Below are 25,021 nucleotides of genomic sequence, written 5' to 3' on the forward strand. Positions count from 1 at the left end.
TAATTATGAAAATTGTTGATACTTAGAAGAACGCTGTTTGAAAATTTGAGTAGAAAACCATATAAAGGTATAAAAATTAAGCAAGTATTGTGGCCGTGGTGTAATTTACAATTCTACTCAGAAGCTCATGGCAATTAATAGACGTATTTTAAATTGTATTTTCTGCGCTTCTTGCCTAAAATCTGCAAGGAACTAACTGAAAGAAGTGTGGCAAAAAATATTTACAGTTTTTGTTATTTTTTACAGAAACGTTTATTTGTTTGTAGTTAAACGCCAAATTACATAATAAGCTGTATGTGTTGTGCCCATCATGAGTAGCGAAATTCGGTTTCTAGTATTATAAATTCGCAAACCTTTTGCTTTGTCACTGAAAGCTCAATACTACGATTATTGCTGAAAGAAAATTAAATCTTCCTCACGGTTATTAATTTAAATAACCTTTTCTTTCTTTCTTTAATCAGCGTTATTGACTGTCACTTGAAAAAGTTTCATTTTTTAAATCAAATAAAGTTTAAAATTTCGTGTCGTTCCAAAAGACTCCATACGTGTGTTTTTAATATATTTAGAATCAGAATAAATACGTAAATATTGCAAACACGTAAGATGTCTCTCTCGCTTGGGTGAGGCCAGGCTTCAATTTCCTGTGCTTGGGGAATAGTATAACGAGGCGTTTCGTGTTTTGGAAGAGGTTTGTGATAGGCTTGGGAACATTTGTCCTAATTCCTTGGAACTTGATACCTTTAAAATTAAACAGAAAGTTAACTTATGGCATCTGATACAGCAAGACAGGTAGGATTAATTATATTGTCAATTCAGTAAAATTTTATTCATAAAAGTAAGTGATATTTCATTACTTTAAATTTAATGGATAACTTAGTTAATAGTAATAGATGACTTACCCTTTCATCAGATTAGTTGGTATTAGAGATCCATGAGCCTCCCCTCCCCTCTCCTAACTACCAACTCTGTAGTTAACCAAAATTTGTACATATTTAATGCTGATTTGACTTTGCAAGTTCAAGAATTTGTGTTGAAGTGAGTGTGTGTATGTATGTATGTATGTATGTATGTGTGAGTGGGGGGGGGTCTACATTCCTGACAATCCTATGTCACCCCACGTACTCTGTTTAATATGAAATTTTACTCATATTAATAATTTAATGCTGCTTTTATGGAATTTAGTGATGAAAATTCTGGAATTTATTCTTTATTAACAACAATAATTAGATTTGTGACACTGTTTGTGTGGGATAACTTTAAAACAGTCTTGGAATAGTAGAGGTAAAAACATAAAATACATAACTATATAAAGGAAAACATACAATGAAATATAAGTAACTTAATGTATATAAAATTGGGAAAGAAAATAAGCAAGTTAGATATTTTTTTAAAGAAAAAATAATGAATGTAAGTGACAGTTTCAAGAGTTGTGGAACGTGGTACTGAAACTTGTTGAAGATGTCAATCCTATAGGGGAAACTTTCCAGTATAGCTTTTATAATTCTGCACACCATTAGTATACTTAATAGAATTTGTGACTGGTGGGTGTTTCAAAAATACTATGATGCTGTTTTTTCACAAGACTAACCAGTTTCATTTATATTAACAAGATTCACATGGCACTGAAGTGTCACACTTTTGTTAATTGCATATTTGTTGAACATACGTCTTTTATGTGTGGTGACACTGGTTATAATAAAAGACTGTAAATTTGCCCTTCATCCACCATAAATCACATGTTTCAAATTATTCTTGTTTTGTCTGGTTTGTTTGTAGCAGTTATCACAATTCTCAGACACCCTATAGTTTGTGATAAAATCTCTCATTGTCTTGTATAATAACAAAAATGTCTAGGATGTTAAAATAATTTGATATATGTAAAAACGGCTGGTTTGGGTTGAGAAAATTTTTATGTAGAGGAGTGAATAGCGTTTCAACCTTCTTCGGTCATCGTCAGGTTCACAAGGAAAGAAAGAGGTAACTGACCAATAGCTGACCACATGTTTGAAGGGGGTTGTGTAACTGAGTGTAGGAATGTAGAAGGCATGCTTAGATGTTTGATTATATTTATTAATATAGGTATAAAAGTGTTCCTTTCTATTGGTTTATTTTGGGCTTGAGTTGTTGTATGAGTAAGGCTTCTTTAATTTTGTGTTTATTTGTTTGTTTCTTTATTTAGTATTTGGGTGTTTTCTGTGGTTATGTTGTGTTTATTTGACTTGCAGTGTTCAAAAACGTGTGAAGGTGACTTTTTATGTTCTTTGAATCTGGTTTCCATTTTTCTACTTGTTTCTCCAATATAGAAGTCATGGCAGTTATCACATTGTATTTTATAGATAACGTTGGTGTGGTGTTTGTTTTTACATGTAGAGAAAAATATATAAGTGGGTTTTCTCATCATCACTGATTTATATAATTTTGTACGTTTAAAGTTTTAAGCGACAAAACATGCTTAGTTTTTCCCATTATTTTTACTTAATAAAGAATGGAAACATCACCTGGTTTATTTGGCAGAGAAATATTTTTACTTGTTCAAATATGTTTTTGTACATAGAGAAAAATTATTATTGTTAATAACAAATTGTACCAGATATTTTGTGGATGGCTTAGTGAGTTAAACCCTGAATATTTTAGCTTGTGAGCAAAGTTTGAATCCAGTGACACCACAAAGTATTCTGTATCGCTTTTTAGACTGTGGAGGTCCTTATAAGATTGAATATTGATTCTTTTATAATTAATAAAAGAACATCCAAAAGTTGATGGTGGGTAGTTGTTGCTGTTTGGTTGTAGATTATGGTTGACTGGACATGTATTATGGATCTCTGACCAAGACAGTTAGTGTACTATGTTCTGTAAAGTTACCAAACAAACAAAAATAGAATGAATGTTAATGTACTCATTATTAACATTTGATGTTCCTGTCAGTGACATGTTGAGACTATTTGTACGAAGCTTTAATGTATACACTGAGAACTACGATATTAGCTTGAAAACCATATTATATAGCTTGTTATAAAGCTAATAATGAAAAAAATCTCCCTAAGAAGCCAGTAAATGTTTGGATTTGTTGTCGTTTGCTGAAACAATAGATGATAAATTCGGGATGATGAGAAACTCACTTGATTTAAAAATGTGTCTCCAGATGGCTGGTATGGGTATTAATACTTTTACTAATAAAGCAGAGAACAATGTTTTGACCTTCTTCGGTCATATTCCTTTATTAGTAGAAGTGTCAATACCCATACCAGCCATCCTGAGATAAAATAGTTGATAAAGGTAATTCCTGTTGGGATAACTTATGCTATGAATTATTTAAATAGGATGGTAACTTGTCATAAACCTTCCTTGTAATGTTTATCTTTAAATACTTTGGCTTATGCTTCAATTGTCTTTGTCAAATTCTACAAAAGCAGGTTTGTCTTCATCTGCTGTTATGCTCATTTAATCACTTTTGGTTTTATCTGATATTTTTTGTGATATGACAAGTTTGTGTTATTGTATTTTTAATGCTCCTTGTAATATTTCCTGATGTTATGTAAACTGAGTTTCTTTGCTATAGATATCATGATATGTAAACTGATTTTTTTTTGTAATAGATATCATGATATGTAAACTGATTTTCTTTGTTAAAAATATTATGATATGTAAACTGATTTTCCTTGTTAAAGATATCATGATATGTAAACTGATTTTCCTTGTTAAAGATATCATGATATGTAAACTGATTTTCCTTGTTAAAGATACCATGATATGTAAACTGATTTTCCTTGTTAAAGATATCATGATATGTAAACTGATTTTCCTTGTTAAAGATATCATGATATGTAAACTGATTTTCCTTGTTAAAGATACCATGATATGTAAACTGATTTTCCTTGTTAAAGATACCATGATATGTAAACTGATTTTCCTTGTTAAAGATACCATGATATGTAAACTGATTTTCCTTGTTAAAGATATCATGATATGTAAACTGATTTTTCTTGTTAAAGATATCATGATATGTAAACTGATTTTCCTTGTTAAAGATATCATGATATGTAAACTGATTTTCCTTGTTATAGATATATTTAATATGATATTCTAATATCAAGGACTTCTTTTCTTTTGTGTCTGTATCAGCAAAAGGCAGGTTTTAGATAAAATTTTACCAAAGAGAAACAATTACAATGTATTTGTGTAGATATATAATTATAGGGTAAACAGTCCAGATGTTGGAATGAAAAATGTTTTAGGTGACAAAACTGGACTGTGTCCAGATGGCTAAAACAATCAATGCTACTTAACTATAGAAGAGTTGTTCAGTGTGATGATGTCTGTTAGTTAATCACATATAGTTAATATCTTTATACCAAGATCTGAAAACAATCTACACAGTCAATGAAATATGCAAGAAAAATGATCCTTTGGCTAGTGCCAAAAAGAAGAAAAAAAGAACTCTGTGGATAAAATTAAATTTTGAAAGGAAAAATAAAAACATAGTAAAGTCGAGCAACCCGACAGATTTGAGTCAAGATTTAATCCTATTCTCATAATGTGTGGTACACAATTATATTTGAATGATATGCAGCTGATACTTGTGAACATAGCAATAGGAACTGGTTGTTTTGATTCCACCTGTGATGTTTATTGAAGTGAGCATTACGGTTACTTTCACCCGAGAAAAAATGTAAACTTAAGATCAGTACAACAAATTTAATTCTTTATATTTTCCTTCAATAATACTAAGGCGATATGCTTCACTCATCTGTTTAGATAAGTATTTAAAGAAGCATTTCCATAAAAATTGTTAAATGTCGTAAAACAGGAAAAGGATTAATCATAAAGGTTCACTTTATTCATGTTGGTGCACTTTTAAAACGGGACTGTTATGGGGGTAAAATGAAAGTGTGGAAATTTTTTAGTGAAAACTTGCATCACAAGTAAACATTGGAGGGTCACTCATGGTGTGAATGTACATGTCTGTCAGAGGACTTAGACAATCAGTAACTCAACTTGATTCAAAAGTAAACATACAACTCCATAGTAGGGTTAGTTTCTCATGAAATATTTTAAACTTTTATATTTATAGTCCTGCATCATAAAACAAAACTGTTATAGGTTATGAAACATTAAAATTAAGTTTATGAAAACTATAAAGATAGAAGTCGCCCACTCAGAGTTCGAGTTCAATTAAATGCCTTCAAATTAGCCAAAATTTATAATAAAATACAAATAGTGTATTTTAAAAAATAAACATAATTTATTTATTGCTATGGTTGATGAGAGAAAATTCATTAAAATCTGAAGTTTATTTTTGAGTAGCATTAATTTAAATATGATTATACAGTTTCATTAGCTTTATTTTGTTAAACTCCAGTAATGTGTTCTAAGTTTCATGTGGAATTGAATTGATATTTGCATGTGAAGAGGGCTATGGTGAAGTTATCCCACATAAAGATTACCCTGTAAGTGATATGAGCCTGGTCCTATAATTTGAAAAACAGTATTGTAACTAAATATATGGCAAGTTTCATATGCATCAGAATCAATATGGGAACTAATGTAAAATTAGCCCCCACAAAAACACAGGTTACCCCATAAGAGTGGTTATAGTATAAGACAACATGTGTCAAGTTTAGTTAACTATAGTGATGGGCAAGTTCATGGACCTTGTTAGATTAAGGGAGAATTTCATTGCTTTGGATAAAGAGATAGAAAATTAGTCTACAGGTTAATGTTTTAGAAATATTTTAAGTCTGACAAATCATGTGGTTAGAAAATATACAACTCAGTCACAAAATTTGTGAGCTAATCTTTTAGTTTAAAAAAATACTGCTACTGTGTGACACTGGTAATGATGCCATGGAGGGCAAAGCAGAAATAGCCCATTGTGTTTTGTTTTTTTTATCAAGAAACTTAATGGCGTATTTCAATTACTTGGATAAGTGTAATAGTAATAATAATTAAAAAATTATTATAAGAAATTTTAATTTTTATTTCTCAGTTATTAGAAATTTAGAAATCATGAAACTAATCTATTAAACTGAACTTGAATTATTAATAAAAAAAATAATTATAATAGCAGTCTTATGATTAGTGGGTAACTGGAATAATTTAAAACAATAACAAAAATAATTAGATATGCTGAATTTGATTATTTTCATGACATTTAATTAATCAGTTTTATCATAATTTTGATTACTGGAATAATAGTACCAATCAGGAATACTAGTTGATTGTTTATGTGATATTATTCAATTTATTCATAATTTGATTTTTGATTATTTTGGGTGACACAAATAGATGTAATTGATGCTCATGTAATTTACTGATAAGGTTGATTAACTGTGTTGATTTGACAACAGTTCACTGATTGTGTTATCTACACTGATTTGACAACAGTTGGCTCATTAGGTTATCTACACTGGCTTGAGGACAGTTGGCTTGTTGGGTTATCTGAAGTAGCTTGACAGCAGTTTATTAATTAGAATATCTGAAGCAGCTTGACAACAGTTAAAGTATGGATTACAATTTCCTTATAGAGAAATAAAATGGATAAATTTTATTCTCTATGGGCTATAAAAATGTAATGAAAAAACCATTAATTATAAAAAACTTTAACACTATTTTATCTATATTAAAAATTTATTAAGGAGTGGTAATAATTATTATACATCTAATGAAAACTGAATAAATCATTTATAGGAAGACAGTGCTACATCAGTAAGTAGGCTTATGAGTATTAGGCCTACTTGTATTCATAAAACAATGCTATATTTCTTTTCAATTTGTATCATCAAAAGTGTGTGATAAGTGTACAAAGCTTACCACATCAGTGTAGTTTATGCTGTTATTAAGACTGATATCCACAGAAGATTGTACATATTTATTGTTCACATTCTAAAAAAAATTATCAATTAGAAACTTGAAATTATTTGCATCTTCTATTTTACAAAAATTCATGAAAACCTTTTTTCATTTTAATAAGAATTCTGATCTTTCAGTTTGTCAATCCAGAAATGCCTGGATATGTGGGATTTGCTAATCTACCAAATCAAGTCCATCGAAAATCTGTGAAAAAGGGCTTTGAATTTACCTTAATGGTGGTTGGTAAGTTGCACTTGGAATATGTACTACTTTTAATGCTCTAAAATCAACATTGTATATCATCTGTCTTTCTTAGACTAATGAACCATATAATAATGTGAATATATATATTTATCTTCACATTGTATTTTGTTTTGAGTGAGTTAAGTAAATATGTGGAGGGCATTCTTGTAAACAAATAAATTTGTTTTCCATCATGGTAGAACATTTCTGAATTAATAATTATTACGTTTTGTGATACTTGTGTAATGGCATTTTTTATTGCATCTTATACCTTCTAAATCACTTTTCTGGTATTATATAAAACAGGAGAAATATATTAATAAGCCTAGCATTTTTTAATATTGTTAACCTAATTTTTAGATATAGTTGCTAAGTTGTAAATTGCAAAAGCTTGTAATATGCTAATGTAAGGAGTTGCCAAATATCTCTGACATTTAGGAACCAGAATATCAGTTAAACCTAGTGAGAGCAAGAGAATATCCTCTCTGCATTACCCAAAAACACCTTGACCGTGTTTTTAATGTTCAAAATGTTTTCAAGATGGAACCAATCACATAATGTCTCATATGCAACATAAATTAAGTAAGGCACGTGAAAACAACCAGTACCAACTTTCTTGGCCACAATTTGATAACTGAGTCCACTTGATGATAAATACATGTATTTGCTAGCTGTAAAATATGAAAATCTGAAAATTTTTGCAGCATTATGTTAATTTAAATTTTTTTTACAGTAATTCGATACTTATAGGAAATTCAAATACAGTACCAGGACTCTCTATGGTGTTTTGATTATATCATAAATATTACTGTGTATAACACATTTTCTAAAATTAAGATTTAACTGGTTGTGATGGTGGTAAAAAACAAAGTTTGTTTGGCAAGCTGTGATAATGTATATGTGTGTTTAACAATGTTTGATACAAGATGTGTTTCTTTAAAAGTTCTGTTCCTTGCAGATGAAAACAACAAAATAAAAATCATCAGTAGAAATATAAGTACTGAAAATATTTATTTCCTAGGTGAGTCTGGACTTGGAAAGTCAACAATGATCAATAGCCTTTTTTTAACAGATCTGTATCCTGAAAGACATATTCCTGATGCTTCTGGTGAGTGTTTTGATGTACATTTTTTTAGTTTATCACATAGCAATAACTTGATGCCAGGTTATATTTGTAAAATGTGTTTTCTTTGATATTTTAACTTCTGTCTGTGTAGTTTCAGGAACTACTCTAGCTCAACAAAAGTTGTGGGGAAAAAAATTACCAACCCCAGGATTTTGTTACGAATTTTTAAAACCAGGAGTTAATTATTTTGTTACCTGTTGAAATGGCAGATGTTAGCAGACAGAATTTGGTATCTATGATTTTACTTGTACAGTAAATGGGAGGCATGTTGTTCAGTGATCAATGACAGATTGATGCTGATATTTTGCTAGCATCAAATGTTATAGAGAAAAAAAGAGTAATAGATAATAGTAAATTAACAAATGCTAGTTTTATATAAATAAAGGTAAAAATTCACAATGATTTTTTTAGTGGTTTCTTAGTTTCTTATTTTTGTTAATAGATACTGAAAAAAATAACTGAAATCTGATAATATTCCTTGATATTGTTTGTCTAGTTTTATTCTACCTTACTAGTTTATTATACTTACATCTCATGTTGTTTTATGTTTTTCTTTTTCTGGAAAGATTAACATTTAACTATGTTGGAGTTGGAAGACAATGATATAGTTCTCTTGTGTAACACTACATTCTCAGGGGAAGAATAATGGTTTGGTTAGTGTTTTTCTCTAAATATTTATTGGTGTGAAAATTAATGCAAATTATTGACTTTTAACATACAGAAAAAATTAATCAGAATGTGAAACTGGAAGCCAGTACAGTTGAGATTGAAGAGAGAGGAGTGAAGTTACGACTGACTGTGGTGGACACACCAGGATTTGGTGATGCCATAGACAACACTGACTGGTAAATTTAAAATAAACCTTTAAAGATTGGTTTCACTTGTTCCTGTACATACATTGCTTGAAGCTGCAGACTTGAGATAAAATAATGTAATTACATGCTGAACTTGTACTTAATGATTATCAGTTGCAAAAACCCAAACACATTAGGCTTAAAAAATATGTAAATACATACTATTCATCATACTAATGGGTAGATAGATAATATCACATAGTGACTTTTAAATCCACATTAATGGAACAATGCAAGACTTGTGTGGACAATAGTTTTGACATTTCATGTTCTATTCAATTCAACATTTGTTGGTATGTGTTTCTTCCACAAACGAATATTGGACTGAAGTGGATATGCAATGTTGAAACTAGTATCCATTGTGGTATTGTTCTGTTATTGTGGATTTAATCTATTACACAACATTTGTGTTCTTATGTTTGTTATTATATTTCCCTGCCATGTGATGGTGAACTGAGGTTTTTCATCTTAATAGTTTCAGATCCATAATACAGTATATTGATGAGCAGTTTGAACGTTTTCTTCAAGATGAGAGTGGGTTAAACAGGAGAAACATCACAGACAATCGAATCCACTGTTGCTTCTATTTCATTTCACCCTTTGGCCATGGACTAAAACCATTGGATATTGAGTTCATGAAACAGTTACATAGTAAAGTTAATATTGTTCCTGTCATAGCTAAGGCTGATGCTTTAACCAAGAAGGAAGTGTTGAAACTCAAGAGAAGGGTAGGTCACAAAATTCATACGTAATATATGAATTTGAATATGAAACGCCAAGGTTGGTGTTTTAACCACAAAGAAAGTGACAAATTTCATTGATTATATGGTTTAAACTACATAATTTAGTTCATGTAACTTTTGTTTGAAACATCTAGTTAAATGTCTTTGTTCAAAGCTTTTTTATAAATTTCTTCCTATGCTTTAAATTTCAAGCACATGATAGGTGTTCATCAATGACGAGCGAAATGTTGTAGATGTATAACATTAATGTATTAATTGTTTTAGCATGTTTTCAGATCTTTTAAGTTTGACTGCTCTATCAACTCAGAATAATCTCTTAATCATATATCATGTGGGATCCACAAGATCCATCAAGTTTAATCCAGTTCAGCTATAAGCATAAAGCTAATACGATGAAAAAAACTAGTAATGATAAATCAGTTACTGTTAAAACGTTAGTAATATTTCATATACAGATTAAAATAAAAGGAAAACTGCTCTACCAAAAAAAAAATGAGTCATGATTTTTTTTATCTACAGAAGCATGACATAAATTAATTGTTTTCAATGAACAAACCAGGTTATGCAGGAAATTGAAGAAAATGGTATCAAGATCTATCCTCTTCCTGACTGTGACTCTGATGAAGATGAAGACTATAAGGAACAAGTAAGACAACTGAAGGCAAGTTGAATGAATCATTGGAACTTGTATATGACTTGTACAGTCAATATTTTGTTATAACTAATATGGTAGTGTCCACAAAGTTGTAGCTGTATTATGACCATGGTAGGTCCATGGGCAGCTTCAGTTCTGTGAGCCCCACCCCCCTTTCTCTGCAGTCCCTCATTTTTTGCATTAAAGTTTTGTCCGTTGATACAACCTTTTAAAATGCTAAGGTTCCCAACTTTATTAAGTTATTTAATAAGGCTATTAAAAATGAAGTACAACTACTATTGGCCTCTTGGCTGTATGGGTTCCTTCAGTCGCTGCCTGTCTGATTTTCTGTTAATATGGCCCTGATAATAAAGTTGTATAGATGTTCAGCTTAGAAAAATTCTGTAGTATCTTTATATCAGTTTTGAATATAAAAAAAATAATTAAGGTTTGAAATATATATTCAAGACAAACATTTTATCATCCTAAAATAAAATTCCTACAGGCTAAATCTAACCTAATTTCTTTAAGTCATGTATACAGTCATATTTCCATATTACAAAGTTTCTCTTGATTTCTTTTCAATATAGTTTTTTTTTAATGAATGTTAGGGTATTCAAACAGGCTAATCCTCTATCCATATGCTAATAACAGTGGCACCAACTTTGTGAGTTTACAAACAGTTGTTTAACAAAGTGTCACTTTAACATTCTATGTAAACCTATAAAGAATGAAAAAATTTTCTTTTAATGATAGCAAAAAAAAAGTATTAGTAAAAACAGTTGTAATGCTGGCAGACCTAGCTCAAAGGTACTTAAGTATCTTATCTAAGATGAGTGTTGTCTTAATATACAGTTTGTCAAGATTTAACATTGATAACTGATGTTTTGTGTCAATTTTCATGTTCTCCTGTAAACTCTTTTATTAAGGTTCAGATTTTTAAAGAAGTTATATGACTAAAGCTCAGATGTTTTTACATGTTAACTCAGATGTTATGTTCTGGATTTCACAAATGTGAGAGTAGTTAACAAAAGTAAAATGAATAGTGATCTTCAACCTCAGCTACAGGGTAGGATGAACCCATTGCCCAAGGGTAAAATGCACCATTTAATTAAAATAAACTTGGCATTTATCCACACATTTTTTTTTGTTGCAAACACTCTAAGAGTGGAAACTTGTTCATTAAAGTTTTTCTTAGTTTATTTTGTACATAATTTTAGGTTTGATTACAGCTCTGAATATAACATTAGTGTTTGTGAATTTCTGAATTTTTTTTGTACACAGGGAGAAAATAAAGTTAAGATTTTTAAACTAAATGACTCCAATATGAACCCTGTAACTTCAGTACAAGTGTATTTTTTAATGATTTTAGCCATTAACTGTCTTTCAAACTTGATTATGTGAGTTTCTTATATCTCATCTTCAAGGTGTAGGCTAATAATCTAGGCACATAATGGAAGCCTTTTTTGTTCTTTTCAACTGAACAAGTCAATATGACTTCTGTTTCAGTAGTTTCAGGAGCAAAAAATTTAACCTGGTGGTGTATATTGCTAGCAGAAAAAATATAACTTCCACCAAATCGAAGTCCTGTTTTATTTTTTCAAAGTTAGCTTTATTATTTTATACTTTATGTGAATTGTGGTATTACAGTTGCGAAGAAAAATAATTTTTTTTATGGAACAGGATAAGATGAAGAATTTTTAGGCCTAGTTAAGTTACTATGCACTTGATCACATGAAGTATTGTTTCACAATTAAAGCCAGCCACAGCTTGTTTGGCTGTGCTTATATTAGTCTTAAGGAACTGCTTCAGTGAGTAAAAAAAACCCATAAAGGTGTGTATAAACAAATTTAAAACTTAATTACAATATATTAAATGTTGCCTTCTCATTAACAATTAAATCTAGTAAAGCATTCTTGTTCAAGAAACCAGTTTACAAATAGCATCTTTACCACTACTGTGTTTGGTATCCCAGTTTATCTAATGGTATTGCATGACAGGTCTTGTTGGCATTGATCATTACAGACATAGTATGATTAACATATTACTACATTTTTATTTACTTTTATTTTTATTTTATTTTATTTACTTTTATTTACAAGTTCTTATGACTTTTAGTGTTGTAAAAAGTTATTTTTACTGTACATCAGTGATCGTAAAGAAGATGAAGTTTCATGAGATGTTTAAAAAAAAGTCTCATAAGAAAGATGTATTAGTTTTACGGGAATGACAAAGAAGACATAAAAAATTTAAAACTAAAACTTATAGCAGGAATAAGCATTTTTATTTGTTTCGTTAAAATATTTCACAAAAAAAAATATTTGAATTTCCAAAGCTGAGAATTTGTAAAAATAATATATATCACAGAAGCAGTATCAGCAGTGGAAAGTTTTATCTGAAGTTTTGAACAAAATCACTGAATATTTTTTATTTTTTTAATACAATGAAACAAGTTTTGTGACAGATACATTGATAAAATGCACTTGGCCATCTAAGGGTTAAGTGCTTTCTGAAGAACTTGATTTAGAGCTAAACATTGAGTTTCTAACAAACCACTACATTTTAACAAGATATTTTCTTATTATTATTATATGAAGAAATTATCTCTTAGATCAAAGATGGTTGTGAAATTTTTAAACTAATGGCCAGGTCAGAGAACACTAAAGTCCAAGCATACCTATCTCAAAGTTATAAATGTTGACCAGAGGAAGGACAACCAGGTGAAAGCACCTGGTGTCTATGCAGTCTATGTTGACTGTCACACTTATAATGCCCCTAGAGTGTGTAAAGTTAATGGTATACGAAACACACACACTCACACAATTGACTATATAATTTGACGGACAAGAATGACTCGGAGAAATATTTTATACCTGGTTTATTGTCATATTAAAATTTATAATTTTTCAATATCAAGTTATCTTTTGAGTTGATTCTACTTGACCTCGTAGAAAGTTTAAGATATGCTGAAAATATTTATTTCTAATATAAAAATTTTGCTAAAATTATTTTCTTAAGTCACTCTTTGCAATTAAATGTAGCCAGAAATTTTTGAAACAATTTTTTTTTCTGGTTCAGGTCTTTGAATGAACAATGGTTAAAAACAGATATAATTTGTTTTCACAGGAAGCTGTGCCTTTTGCAGTATCTTCAACCACACAAACACTTGATGTGAAAGGTCGAAAGGTCAGAGGACGGCTTTATCCTTGGGGAGTAGTAGAAGTTGAGAATCCTGACCATTGTGATTTTATCAAACTAAGAACAATGTTGATGTAAGGAAGTATTACTGGTTCATGTTTCACATTAGGCTGTTCTAAATTTTTTAATTAAGATTTTTAATAATTATTTTATAATTTTCTTAAATACATTTCTTTCTCTGTGAATCTCAAGATGGCCGGTATGGGTATTAAAGTAATGTAGAGAATGTTTCGACCTTCTTTGGTCATCTTCAGGTTAACCTAAGAAGGTCAAAACGTTGTTCTCTCCTTTATTTTAATAAAAGTTTTAATACCCACACTAGCTGTCTTAAGATTAATTTTAATCCAGTTGGGTTTCTTGTCATCACGAGTTTCTTTCTCTGTTGAGAAATAAATTTTATCCAATCATTTGACAGAATTTTGATATTTGTGCTGATATAAATACAGTCCAATCAAAAAGAATTTTTAAAGTAGTGTATCATAAACTAAATACACTACCTTTAAAAATATACATGTTGTGTTCAAAAATAAATATTTTCTGAGGGGAAAAGAGCCATTGGGTATATGTTAATATTATTGTGTAACTAATATAAATATAATACCATCTGACCTATACATCTATGGACAATTCTGTATTGTGCAAAAGACCTATTTATCATTAGCATGCAATCTTATTTCAAATGTGTATTGTGCTAGTAAAGAAAGATATGATTAGTTCATAATAATATATTTATCAAAACTGCACATGTCAGGTGTCCCATGTATTAATAGACAGTAATGGACATGTCAAAGTATTCATTGGCTGCAGTAATAGTCATTATGCATGTTAGATGCCTTAACAGTAACAATAATTAATATATAGTTTCATGTTATAATTAAAAAACTATTCTTCATCCAAAAAATCTTAAAGTATTTGCATAATCTCTAAAACCTACTAAATACACTTCAAATTTTTGTTTTCCATAAGACTATATTTTATTTTCTATACTCTAATTATGTGGGTTCTATCACTTGACCAACCTTGTAACCATTGTAACAAAAATTAGGAAATAAATATAAATTATGCCTTTTTTGTATGCTAGAATGACTACATATTATAACACGAAAATGCAAATGTTTAGTCCAAGTAACTTAAGTTTCATAACGCTATATTTATTTATTATCATATTGACCTTCCAGTCATTCTTAGTTAACATTATATAATTTGCATTGACATGGTGCATGTGCACTCAGGTCATGTATCTAGTAATATAAAACTGACCTTTCATGTTTCCTGTCTTGGCTATGTTTCAGTGGATTAGTATTTTGTAATATGCAGGCACTGTTCAGTTATTATAAATTATATGTATATATATTATTAATATTTAGAAATAAATTATTTAACTTGTTTTTCTTAAAATATAGAACAATAAATCAAGAAGTAAAGAAAACAATTATCTTTCCTTGCTATGACCTCTGTACTCGGTTGATGCTGGACATACAGTTACGACAGAAAGTGTTCTTACCCCTGCGTCCCAAGTAGTTTTTTGCTCATAACTTTAAAAGTATCACGATTAGGTGAATAGACATATGATATATTATACTAACACACATTTACATACATTTTTATGTAAATTAAACAACAAATAAACTGTTTATAAACAAATAACCAAAAATAGGAGGAGCAGAAATTGTTCGTACATTTCAGAACGTGTGAAAAAACTGATATTCCCGTAAAACTTTTGTTTAGTTTGGCAAATAAACTACATTATACCATTCCAGAACTAGACACTGGGTTCATAGTTATTGAAATTTAGCCAGCAAAACATTTGCTTTTGGCAATTTAGCGCCGTCTCCATCATTATCTGCTTGGTCATCATGGGGAACGGGAAACAACTGTCCAGTGATTTGAAAAACCGAATTATTGTAAAATACAAGCCTCCTGTGTCTCTTTCTGGTATTGCTACACAATTTAATGTGCCAAAATCTACTGTTCAAAGCATAATTGCCAAGTTTAAGCTTAGAGGATCAACTGCTAACCTCCCTCGTTCCGGATGCCCCACCAAAATTCCATAGAGAACCAAGAGGATGGTTTTCAGAGATGTTAGTAGGAACCCTCGTTTAACACGTAATGACATACAGAAGCTGGTAAGGGAAACTGGGGTTGAAATAAGCACCTCTACAGTTATGAACATGTTACGCTCTTCTGGGTTCAAAACATGCCGTCCTTGTAGAACTCCATATTTAAAGCCTGTTCATTTAGAAGCACGATTGTGGTATGCAAGAAAGCATGTAGATAAACCCTTTACCTACTGAAAGAGTATTCTTTGGTCAGACGAGACTAAAATCGAGCTTTTCGGCCACAATGATGTTCGCTATATTTTCCGTAAGAAGGGAGAACGAAATCTTCCAAAGAACACCGTCCCTACAGTTAAACACGGAGGTGGCTCCATCATGCTATGGGATTCCTTCAGCTCTTCTGGTGTAGGCAGCCTTCACCGTGTCAACGGAATCATGAAAAAGGAAGAGTACGTTAATATATTAGGCACTCATATCAAGAATGATGCTCGGAACTTGCGGCTTGGGAGTTGTTGGATCTTCCAGCACGACAATGACCCTAAGCACACATTGAAATATGTGCAATCCTGGTTGCAGAGGAACCATATAAGTGTTCTGGAGTGGCTGTCGCAGTCACCTGATCTCAACCCAATTGAAAACATTTGGCATGAGTTGAAGATCAGGGTTCATCAGCATCATCTGAAAAACTTGCAAGAGTTGGAGGACTTCTGTAAAGAAGAGTGGAAGAAAATAGCAGTGGAGTACTGTCAAACAATCATGAAAAGCTATGAGGAGAGATTGTGCAAAGTAATTCACCTGAAAGGCTACACGACTAAGCATTAAAGTAGACGCACAAACACTTTCTGCCCCTCCTATGTTTGGTTATTTGTTTATAAACAGTATTTGTTGTTCAATTTACATACTAATTTATGTAGATGTGTGTTAGTATAATGTTTATAATATACTCTAAGTTCATTATCCTAATCATGATACTTTTGAAGTTATGAGGAAAAAACTACTCGCAACGCAGGGGTATGAACACTTTCTGTCATAACTGTAGGTTGCTAAGTCTTAAAATTTTGCAAATGCAGGGATATCAATAAAAAAAAATTTTTTAGGTTTTATGTATACAGTCAAATATTCAAAACATCATAAATAACTACACTGATACCATAAACTCCACTATAATTTATTAAACTTAGTAACTAAGATGTGTCTGAATTTTAAAAAATATGAAACTTTGAGCAAATCAGAGATACAACCTACCTCCTTGAAATCTTGGATCAAAAGAATGTAGTAAATTTCGCAGATTAAAGTAGCTGAGAAAATCACACTTGGGACATTCTAATTTGTTGATTGGTTATTCGCATCACATACTAAAGTAAGTATTTTTAAGGGACTGTTTTCAAAAATGGAAAGAGGTGAACAGGGCCACAGTGTGTTTGATTCAGTACCTAAATCATATCTCGGCAAAATAAAAAGTTATGAGGTTCTCATTTTATATTGTAACTTGCAAATATTTATAATTTGAGTTCCTAATTTTGAACAGTGCTGCATTCAACATGTGACTCACTAAAATCCATAATTAGATGTGTTCTTTTAATATTTACTTAAATTAAGAAATTAGCATATATAATATTAAAGTTTGAATTATTTACAATTTGATTCAAAACTAACTGACAAATTCATAAATTTATAGTTCAGTAAAATTTTGAATGCAAACCAACAAATGCAATGACATGGCCTTTGACTCATGACCCATTGCAAAGTGTTAATAGGACATTTTAAGGTTAATAAGTACATTAACAGTCCCTTTTATGATAGTATCAGTGCACCATTTCTATTTCTTTGGTAATGTAATGCAGTTAATCAAAAATACATGTTTGATATACTTAGTTCTTAAAATCTTTCATTGAGTGTTTTATTCTGCAAACATCTTCCTTTATGGCAAACCATAAACAGTGTTGGTAGAAACACTGTTAAGATAATTTTTAAGAGTGCAGTTGACTATAACTAGCTGGTTTAGGTCCCGTTGTAACTGTTTCTTTTTGTTACAAGACTATAGGACATTGCAATGTTTTCAGTATCAAACTAAGCAGTATTGAAATAATCATATTTTTAGAACCCACATGCAAGACCTACAAGAAGTCACTCAAGAACTTCATTATGAGAACTACAGGTCCGAAAGATTGGCTGGTAAGGCCGCACCACAGAAGACCACAGTGTATGTGATTGTTATTTTTCATTTACCTATCACTTCAAAGGGCACGGATAATTTTAAATGAGGAAAATACAGCATTGATGTTTGTAGATTCCAGCTTCCCATTGTTTTTACTATCTGTTGATAAGATTTATTTTTCCTGATAGATTTACTGATAGGCCAATATTTTTAACTGTCTTTTGTATTTCTGAAAAAAATGTACTTTGTATTTTAGGCAACAAATGTGTAGCTGAAGCATTATGCAGTACTTTACTTAGTCATTTGAAATGTGCAATAGTTTTAACTGTTTTTTGTAATTAATGAAATTTCACATCTGTTGTTTGTTCTGATCAAAATTTGTTCAGATTTGATATCTTCTTGTTTAAGAGCTTAATATATTATTCCTGTAGTCTTAATAGTACTAATATTGGAGTATCTAATAAACTCTGTACAGTATTTTATCACTGGCTATTGTTAACTTTGTAACAATGACATTGGCATATCTCGTAACGATAAGCTTGCTATGTATAATGTATCTCAGAACGACTTGGAATGAGTATCAACACTTCCATCAATAAAGCAGAGAACAATGTTTTGACCTTCCTAGGTCATCTTCAGGTTAACAAAAAGGTTAACTTGAAGATTACCTAGTAAGGTCGAAATGTTGCTCCCTACTTTATTGATGGAAGCGTTAATACCATTACCATCTGTTCTGAAGTACATTTTTACTTCAAATGGACTTCTTGTCATCAAGAAGAAGCTTGCTATAGTCTTATTATTGACCGTTGTCATGCTCTCTCTCTTATAATAGTGACATCTGAAAATCAGAATGTTAAATAACAGTTAGCTTCATGCAGTAGAATTAATTGGTGGTTATAACTTTCCTTTTGCAGCCCTGACAGTGGAATATCAGAAAAAGAACGTATTATCCGCGAGAAGGAAGCGGAACTCCGGCGCATGCAGGAGATGTTGACAAAGATGCAGGAGCAAATACGTCAGAAACAAAGCGATGACTCTCGTCAAGCCACTCCCTCGCCAACTAATGCTCCACTACCACAGAGTGATTAAACATGGAACTTGGCAGTTAGTTGTTTGCCATAGATTCAGTGTAGGCTACTTTAATAATATGTAGAGCAGAAGATCGTATTCCGTAGTTGCACCAAACCTCTCCTACTTCCATCTATTGTGTCATTGCATCTAAGAAATAAGCACTGCAAAGGAGAGAGTTTCTGTACAATGACATAAAAATATAGATGATTTCAGTTAATAAAGATATCAAAATTTTTACAGATAAATAAAATACATCTGAAATTATTCTCCTCTAAGTTGCATTAGATTTTATCATTTAGGTAGAAAACTCATTAGGTTTTGAAGCTTCAAACTGTATTATTTACTATAATGTAGGAAATTTAATGATGTATTCTGTAAATATGAAAAAAGCAATAATATTATGTTAGAATAATATAGCACAAAATATTGAAGAATTAATAAAACAACAAGAATAGAGTAAACATGTTCTCAGGTAATTCTGTTTAGATACTGTTGATTGTAGTCTCATATTCAGGTTCAAACTGATCCAGAAAGGCCAATATCCATTAACTAAACAAATTAGAAAAATTTATTTCCATGTAGGGTTGAGTTCAAATTTCATTTTATTATTTGTTTTCTTTTGATTCTGTTGTGTTTGGTTAATCAATATTTTTTTATTAATTAAAATTAATTTGTTGGTTGATTGTGCAAATGTGTAACACTAAAGCCTTCATATTTCTTTATTCTAATTGAAATCAATAATTTTGACCATTATAAGTACAGTAACAAGAATGAGAAATGGATTAAACATTGTGTTTGTAGTGGATATATTGTTAGATTTATTGGAAAGTTTGTTCACTGGCTAATAAAGCTAGTTTATATTTACACCATTTCTTTTTTATTGGGTGATAATAGGGTATTGTTAGATAAGAACTGTCAGTTAATCTGTCTGCAGTTAACTTTGTTGTACAAGTTGGTTACTAAGTTTGATTTAAATTTCTTACATTTTTGAGATAATTAATCTTGAATGTCCTTTTATTCAGAACAAACATTCAACATAATATATGCTGATCTTCTGAAAGTGTCTAAATTTGTCAAAATATTTTAATAAATGCAACTTACCATATGAGCATCACGTAACTAAACCATCGATAAAATATCTCTAGTCATTAAATTCCACTTCTTAAATGAATTGTTTGTCTGAATGAATAGAGTTTAATTTTTCTGAAAATGTTTAAAGTAATCATTTATCGGAAAGTAAGGGGAACGTGTCATCAACACATAAACAGATCAGGCTTCTAAGTCAGTTCATTGAAGAACTTAATTTATAATTTCTACATTAAAATGTTACAAAGAGGGGACAGTAGATTGCCTGCAATAAGACCATGATTTTCTTGAAAAGAGTTGAGTTTTTTTATGTTATATTTATTTAAACCCATTAGTTAAGTGTTCACTAAATATTTGGCTAAAGAAAAGGTTAGGGTATTTCTAGAAATTACAGTTGGTCTACATTTTCTTTCTTTACTTTGAGGGAGGAAGACAGTAATAGAAGGGACATTGGTTTAAATCTTTCTTTTTTGAACTTTTAATTTTCTTTATCGTACTTTGAGTTGTGTTTATAAAATCTGATTGATTGGGGCACATTTCAGTTTCATATAGAAATTATCAGACAAGAGATTAACACTATTAATGCACTCTGTTTTGTTTAAAATTATAACTTTCTTGTCTTGATTCACATGCTTGGCCTGTTGAAACATCAGTTTTTTTTACATGTAATTAATTCTTTAATCTTTTGTATATATTATATTTTTGACAATATAGAACTGCTATAGTTACTTTCAACAATTAGTGGGATAAATGACATTTTGAATGGTGATAAAACTAGAGTTACATCCTATAAATTTACAGACAATGGTTACAACTTAGACATTTCTTGTTTGTGGCAGTTATGTTGAACAAGAAATCAGACATAGTTAACCTTCTTGTTATTTCTATCATACTGTACAATGATTTCTGTTTAAGTAGTGGTGCTTGTAGTTGGTGACAGACTTCTTGGGTAATTACATGAAATGAACAAATATAATAGACTAAAAGATTTAAATTATAATTAATTTGTCAATATCTTATTTGTGATTTTAAATTAAAGTTGGTGGAAAAGAAAAAAAACTCCCTAAGGATTTTGTGTAAAATGCTTACAATATACTTTTTTTCAGAAATAGTGTTTAATAGAAAAGGTTGGGTAATTCTGGGAATATCTTATTAGATGGACTAAACTACATGAAGTTTGGGTGCTAAACTAAATGTTAAATAAAGTTCAATAAAGAAAAGTATTTGAAGCTTCTAGTAACATTTTCAGAAATTACAACAGTATACCTTATGGAGGTTAACTTTAATTCTTTTTCCACATTAACCATTCCATGATTAAAGGAGTTGATGGGGGTACCTCAGTTATAGTTTTTGATGGACAATCTTAAAAACTAAATTCAGAAAAACCATCACAAACAAACTTCACTTGAAACAAAAAGGTAGAAAAATAATTACAGTGTGTTAAACCATTGTTTTTCTTTATTGTGAGAAAAAGTACTGAATAGTTACAAATAACCATTTAAAGGAAGGTGATGTTTTTAAAATAAAACAAACCAAAAGACAGGTTCAAAAACAGAATTTGATAACTGGAAGAATATTATATAAATTATCAATATTCTATGAAAAGGATTTTGAGAAAAGTGAATGAGTTTTATGGTAATTTGAGAAACAATTTTGTTTTATCATCAATAGAAGTCAGTGGTATTCATGTAAGGTTTGCAGCACAGTCCCATAATCCTTGAAAAATGCAGCGACTTGATCTCATAACCTTGGTCATAGAAGGGTTGATTTTAACATAAATTTCATATGTATAAATCTTTAAATATTACGAAGTGGAAATTGAGAAGGAAAATATTTCTTAGGGATAGTTTATAAAAATAAAATTTTAAACACCTTATGATAATAACAATCAAAATTAAGGAACAGAAGTTAAAAAATTGATTGGAGATCATCGCATTCAGAACATTAAAATAATGTTATGAAACAGAATTAATGCACGTAAAGGCCTCATAACAAAATGATTAAAAATTTGTGTTGGAGGTTAAGCTCTTTTTTTTGTTTCCACATTTTACATAAATTTCTCTGAATATATTTAGCAGTTAGTAGATCAGAGTAAGTGCACTGTACGCATTAGTGTCTTATTCCATTTCCAATATTAAATATTGCACTTGATGCCATCTTATATCAAGGTACTTAAGCAAGACCGTAACATATTTCTGAATAGAGCACCTGCTGTCAAACCAGTCTTTGTATTACTTGAAGTTGAGACTACTTGCTTATAGTTACATGGGTTAGTTTTGCCAGCCTAAACTAACTAATGAGAATGTTTTTCTGTCAGAGTCCATGATGTTATAGGGATACTTCTAGACTAAATTATTTTGTGAAGATCTTAATACAGAATACGATTTTGTCAGTTTCTCTCGTATACAAAGTAAATGATGCACAGTGTTATAAAAATGTTTCTATGCTTAAATTTATAATTAACATTTAGAATAATTGAAAATGCATTTTGATTTAAAAACTTTAAAAAGTGGTATAAATTTACACTAGTTCAACTCATCTACACATTATACTTAAATAATATTGTATTACTTTAGATCTTAAATTATTTTGTATTGAGTGCACTAATTATATGGTTTACAGAGAAACTGATTACTTCTTCACAAAATAGTTTCTTGTGGACATGTGCCTGGGTAAGTTTAGATTTTGTTTAAACTGCCTTAATTTCTGCAGGAAAATCAAGATGTTCTGACTGAAAATTAAACATATATAAATATTATGGTGAAGAAGTTTAAAATGTTCATTAAGCTACTTCAAAATAGAAAGAAAATTCTTGCACTATTTAGTTTTTGTAGGCAGATAATTGTATATACTTTACAGAGATTGAACCATTAGACTTTATGAATTTCTTAGAAACATGTGGTTATTTGTAGATGTTTACTATTTTACTCAAAAGTAAATGATTATTTCATGTAGTTATAACAGATAAGAATTGGTGAAGGATTTCATTTGCTACTGCAATTGATTTTTTTTTACTTTAAATCAGAATCAAGATGATATCCCTAAACTGAAGTATATGAGTCCAAATAGCAGGGCCTGATTTGAGGAAGTTTTATCAAATCACTAATAATTGGGCAAAGGATTTGGGGACTTCTCCATTTGTAAATAGGTTCAAAAGGAAAAGCACAGGTGATAGTACAGAGAAGTGAAAAAAATATCCTATCACAGATAATCTATTTTATCATAAAGTTAGTTTAATGGGAGGAGTTATTACATTTTTATTAAAGACAAAAAAATAATTTAGCTTAGAAAAAACAAAAATGAAATTTTAGATTTTTATAATGTTTCAGAACAGATATTAAACAGAATTACTAGATTAAAAAATATGACAATAATTGAGTTTAGAGAATCATTATAAATAATATAGTACCAGATAAATAAGTGTATAAAGTGCTTTTTGTGTAGATAAACACATTTAGGGATGTTGGTAGGAGAATTAGGTTTGGAACATTCAGTTGTGAAATCTGATGTTCCTGTGTCTTGACGTGTTTATTGTCGTACCCTAAAGAAATATTTGACAAAGGTCATTGACCAGTTTGTCTTTCTTTGATAGCCTAATAACATAAAACAGTTGTGAGACACAAGTATTGTTACGTTTACGTCGTGGTACTTAATACATATTGCATTCTGTAAAGGATCTTCCTTGTGAGAAACTGGATTGTCAGCTGTACGGTTATGTTATGTTAAACTATCTATCCAAGCATATAACATTTGTGCCAAACTTCGAGGTGTTGCCAGTTCTATGTGATGCAATTATTTATTTTTAGGAACATGGTAATAAGACGATTTGGTTATTTTCAAGTTTCTTTGATTGCTAGAGTCATTTATTTTTTAGGTTTACATCTGTAGTAACAAAATTTAGAAGGTAGTGTATTTACATTAGGGAAAAACTTGACAAACTATATGGTAATTAATCTGATTTATCAAAATTACAAAACCACTTCGTACAATAATCATGGAAAATTCCAGATCTCTGTCACAGAGGTTATTTGAATTGTATGTGAAAATGACATACATGCTTTACAGTGGTATTTAAGATGTAACTGAAAGGTGTGTAAAACAGAATTAATGAAATTATAAAAACTGAATGTAGCAGGTGAAAAAACATTGTTTTAAAAGGTTCATTTCGAATATTTATTTTTATATTCAACATTTAACAGTGGTATACCTAAAGTACTTCACCTGGGCCTCCTCTCCTCATGTTATTTTTCTTTTTTGACAACTGTGTACAATATATTTGCAAATAATAGCCTTTATTTTTATTTCAAGCTTCAATCTTGAAGTAATGTTTCCTTGAAGCCAGCCAGGTTTAGTCACATGATTTGCCTCCACTCCTGGTTAATCAGTAATCCTAGATTTGCCACTGTTGTGTCAAAAAATATCTATCTGGATTTAGGTTGTTGGAAAGTATACCCATAGAACCTTAGAAAATTTTTATACAAGTACTGATACATTTTGAAACTTTCAGTTATATTGTCAGAATTTTGTTTATCTTGTCTTCAGGGTTAAAATAAAACGTTACTATGTAAAAATATATATTTGGTTTTTATATACAAAATGAAATTTGAAACAACAGCTCCAAGCTAACAGTGAGGTCGTCTTCCTGTAACAATTAATTTTTACATATCATGTTTTCTTAACTCATCGTAAGTAGTACACATACCATTGTATTTTTTATCGGTTTTTGTATAACCGCCTTTCGTATTTGTCTTGCACTTATGTAAATCATTTTGAAAGCTTTTATTTTTATAGTTCTCTATGACAATCGTTTGTTGTTGTTTTTTTTTAATATTCTTTGTAATTTGTTTATATATTAAGTGTTAACATACCTGGTCTTTTCAAATCGTTTTTTGTGTTAGCCCTCAATATCACTTTTGAAACAGTTAGTAATTAGATTAGTTGTGTTTTGATACGTTAATGCTTTGTATGTTTTAGTAAATAATAAAAAGTACCTAAGCCTAAA

The 25,021-nt window shown here is 30.2% G+C and overlaps 1 protein-coding gene across 1 annotated transcript; it reads left to right on the plus strand.

The window, feature by feature from the left end:
- The first annotated feature begins 565 nt into the window (after positions 1-565).
- Positions 566-25,021, plus strand: Septin1 (Septin 1). The gene is made up of 9 exons (XM_076508464.1): positions 566-789; positions 6,987-7,092; positions 8,114-8,200; positions 8,940-9,063; positions 9,548-9,800; positions 10,375-10,480; positions 13,580-13,721; positions 17,806-17,907; positions 18,777-25,021. The coding sequence occupies exons 1-9, from the start codon at positions 766-768 to the stop codon at positions 18,949-18,951; spliced, it is 1,119 nt and encodes a 372-aa protein (XP_076364579.1). The 5' UTR covers positions 566-765; the 3' UTR covers positions 18,952-25,021.

This window comes from Tachypleus tridentatus, chromosome 6 (assembly GCF_004210375.1).
Source record: "Tachypleus tridentatus isolate NWPU-2018 chromosome 6, ASM421037v1, whole genome shotgun sequence".
Classification (NCBI taxonomy): Eukaryota; Metazoa; Arthropoda; class Merostomata; order Xiphosura; family Limulidae; genus Tachypleus; species Tachypleus tridentatus.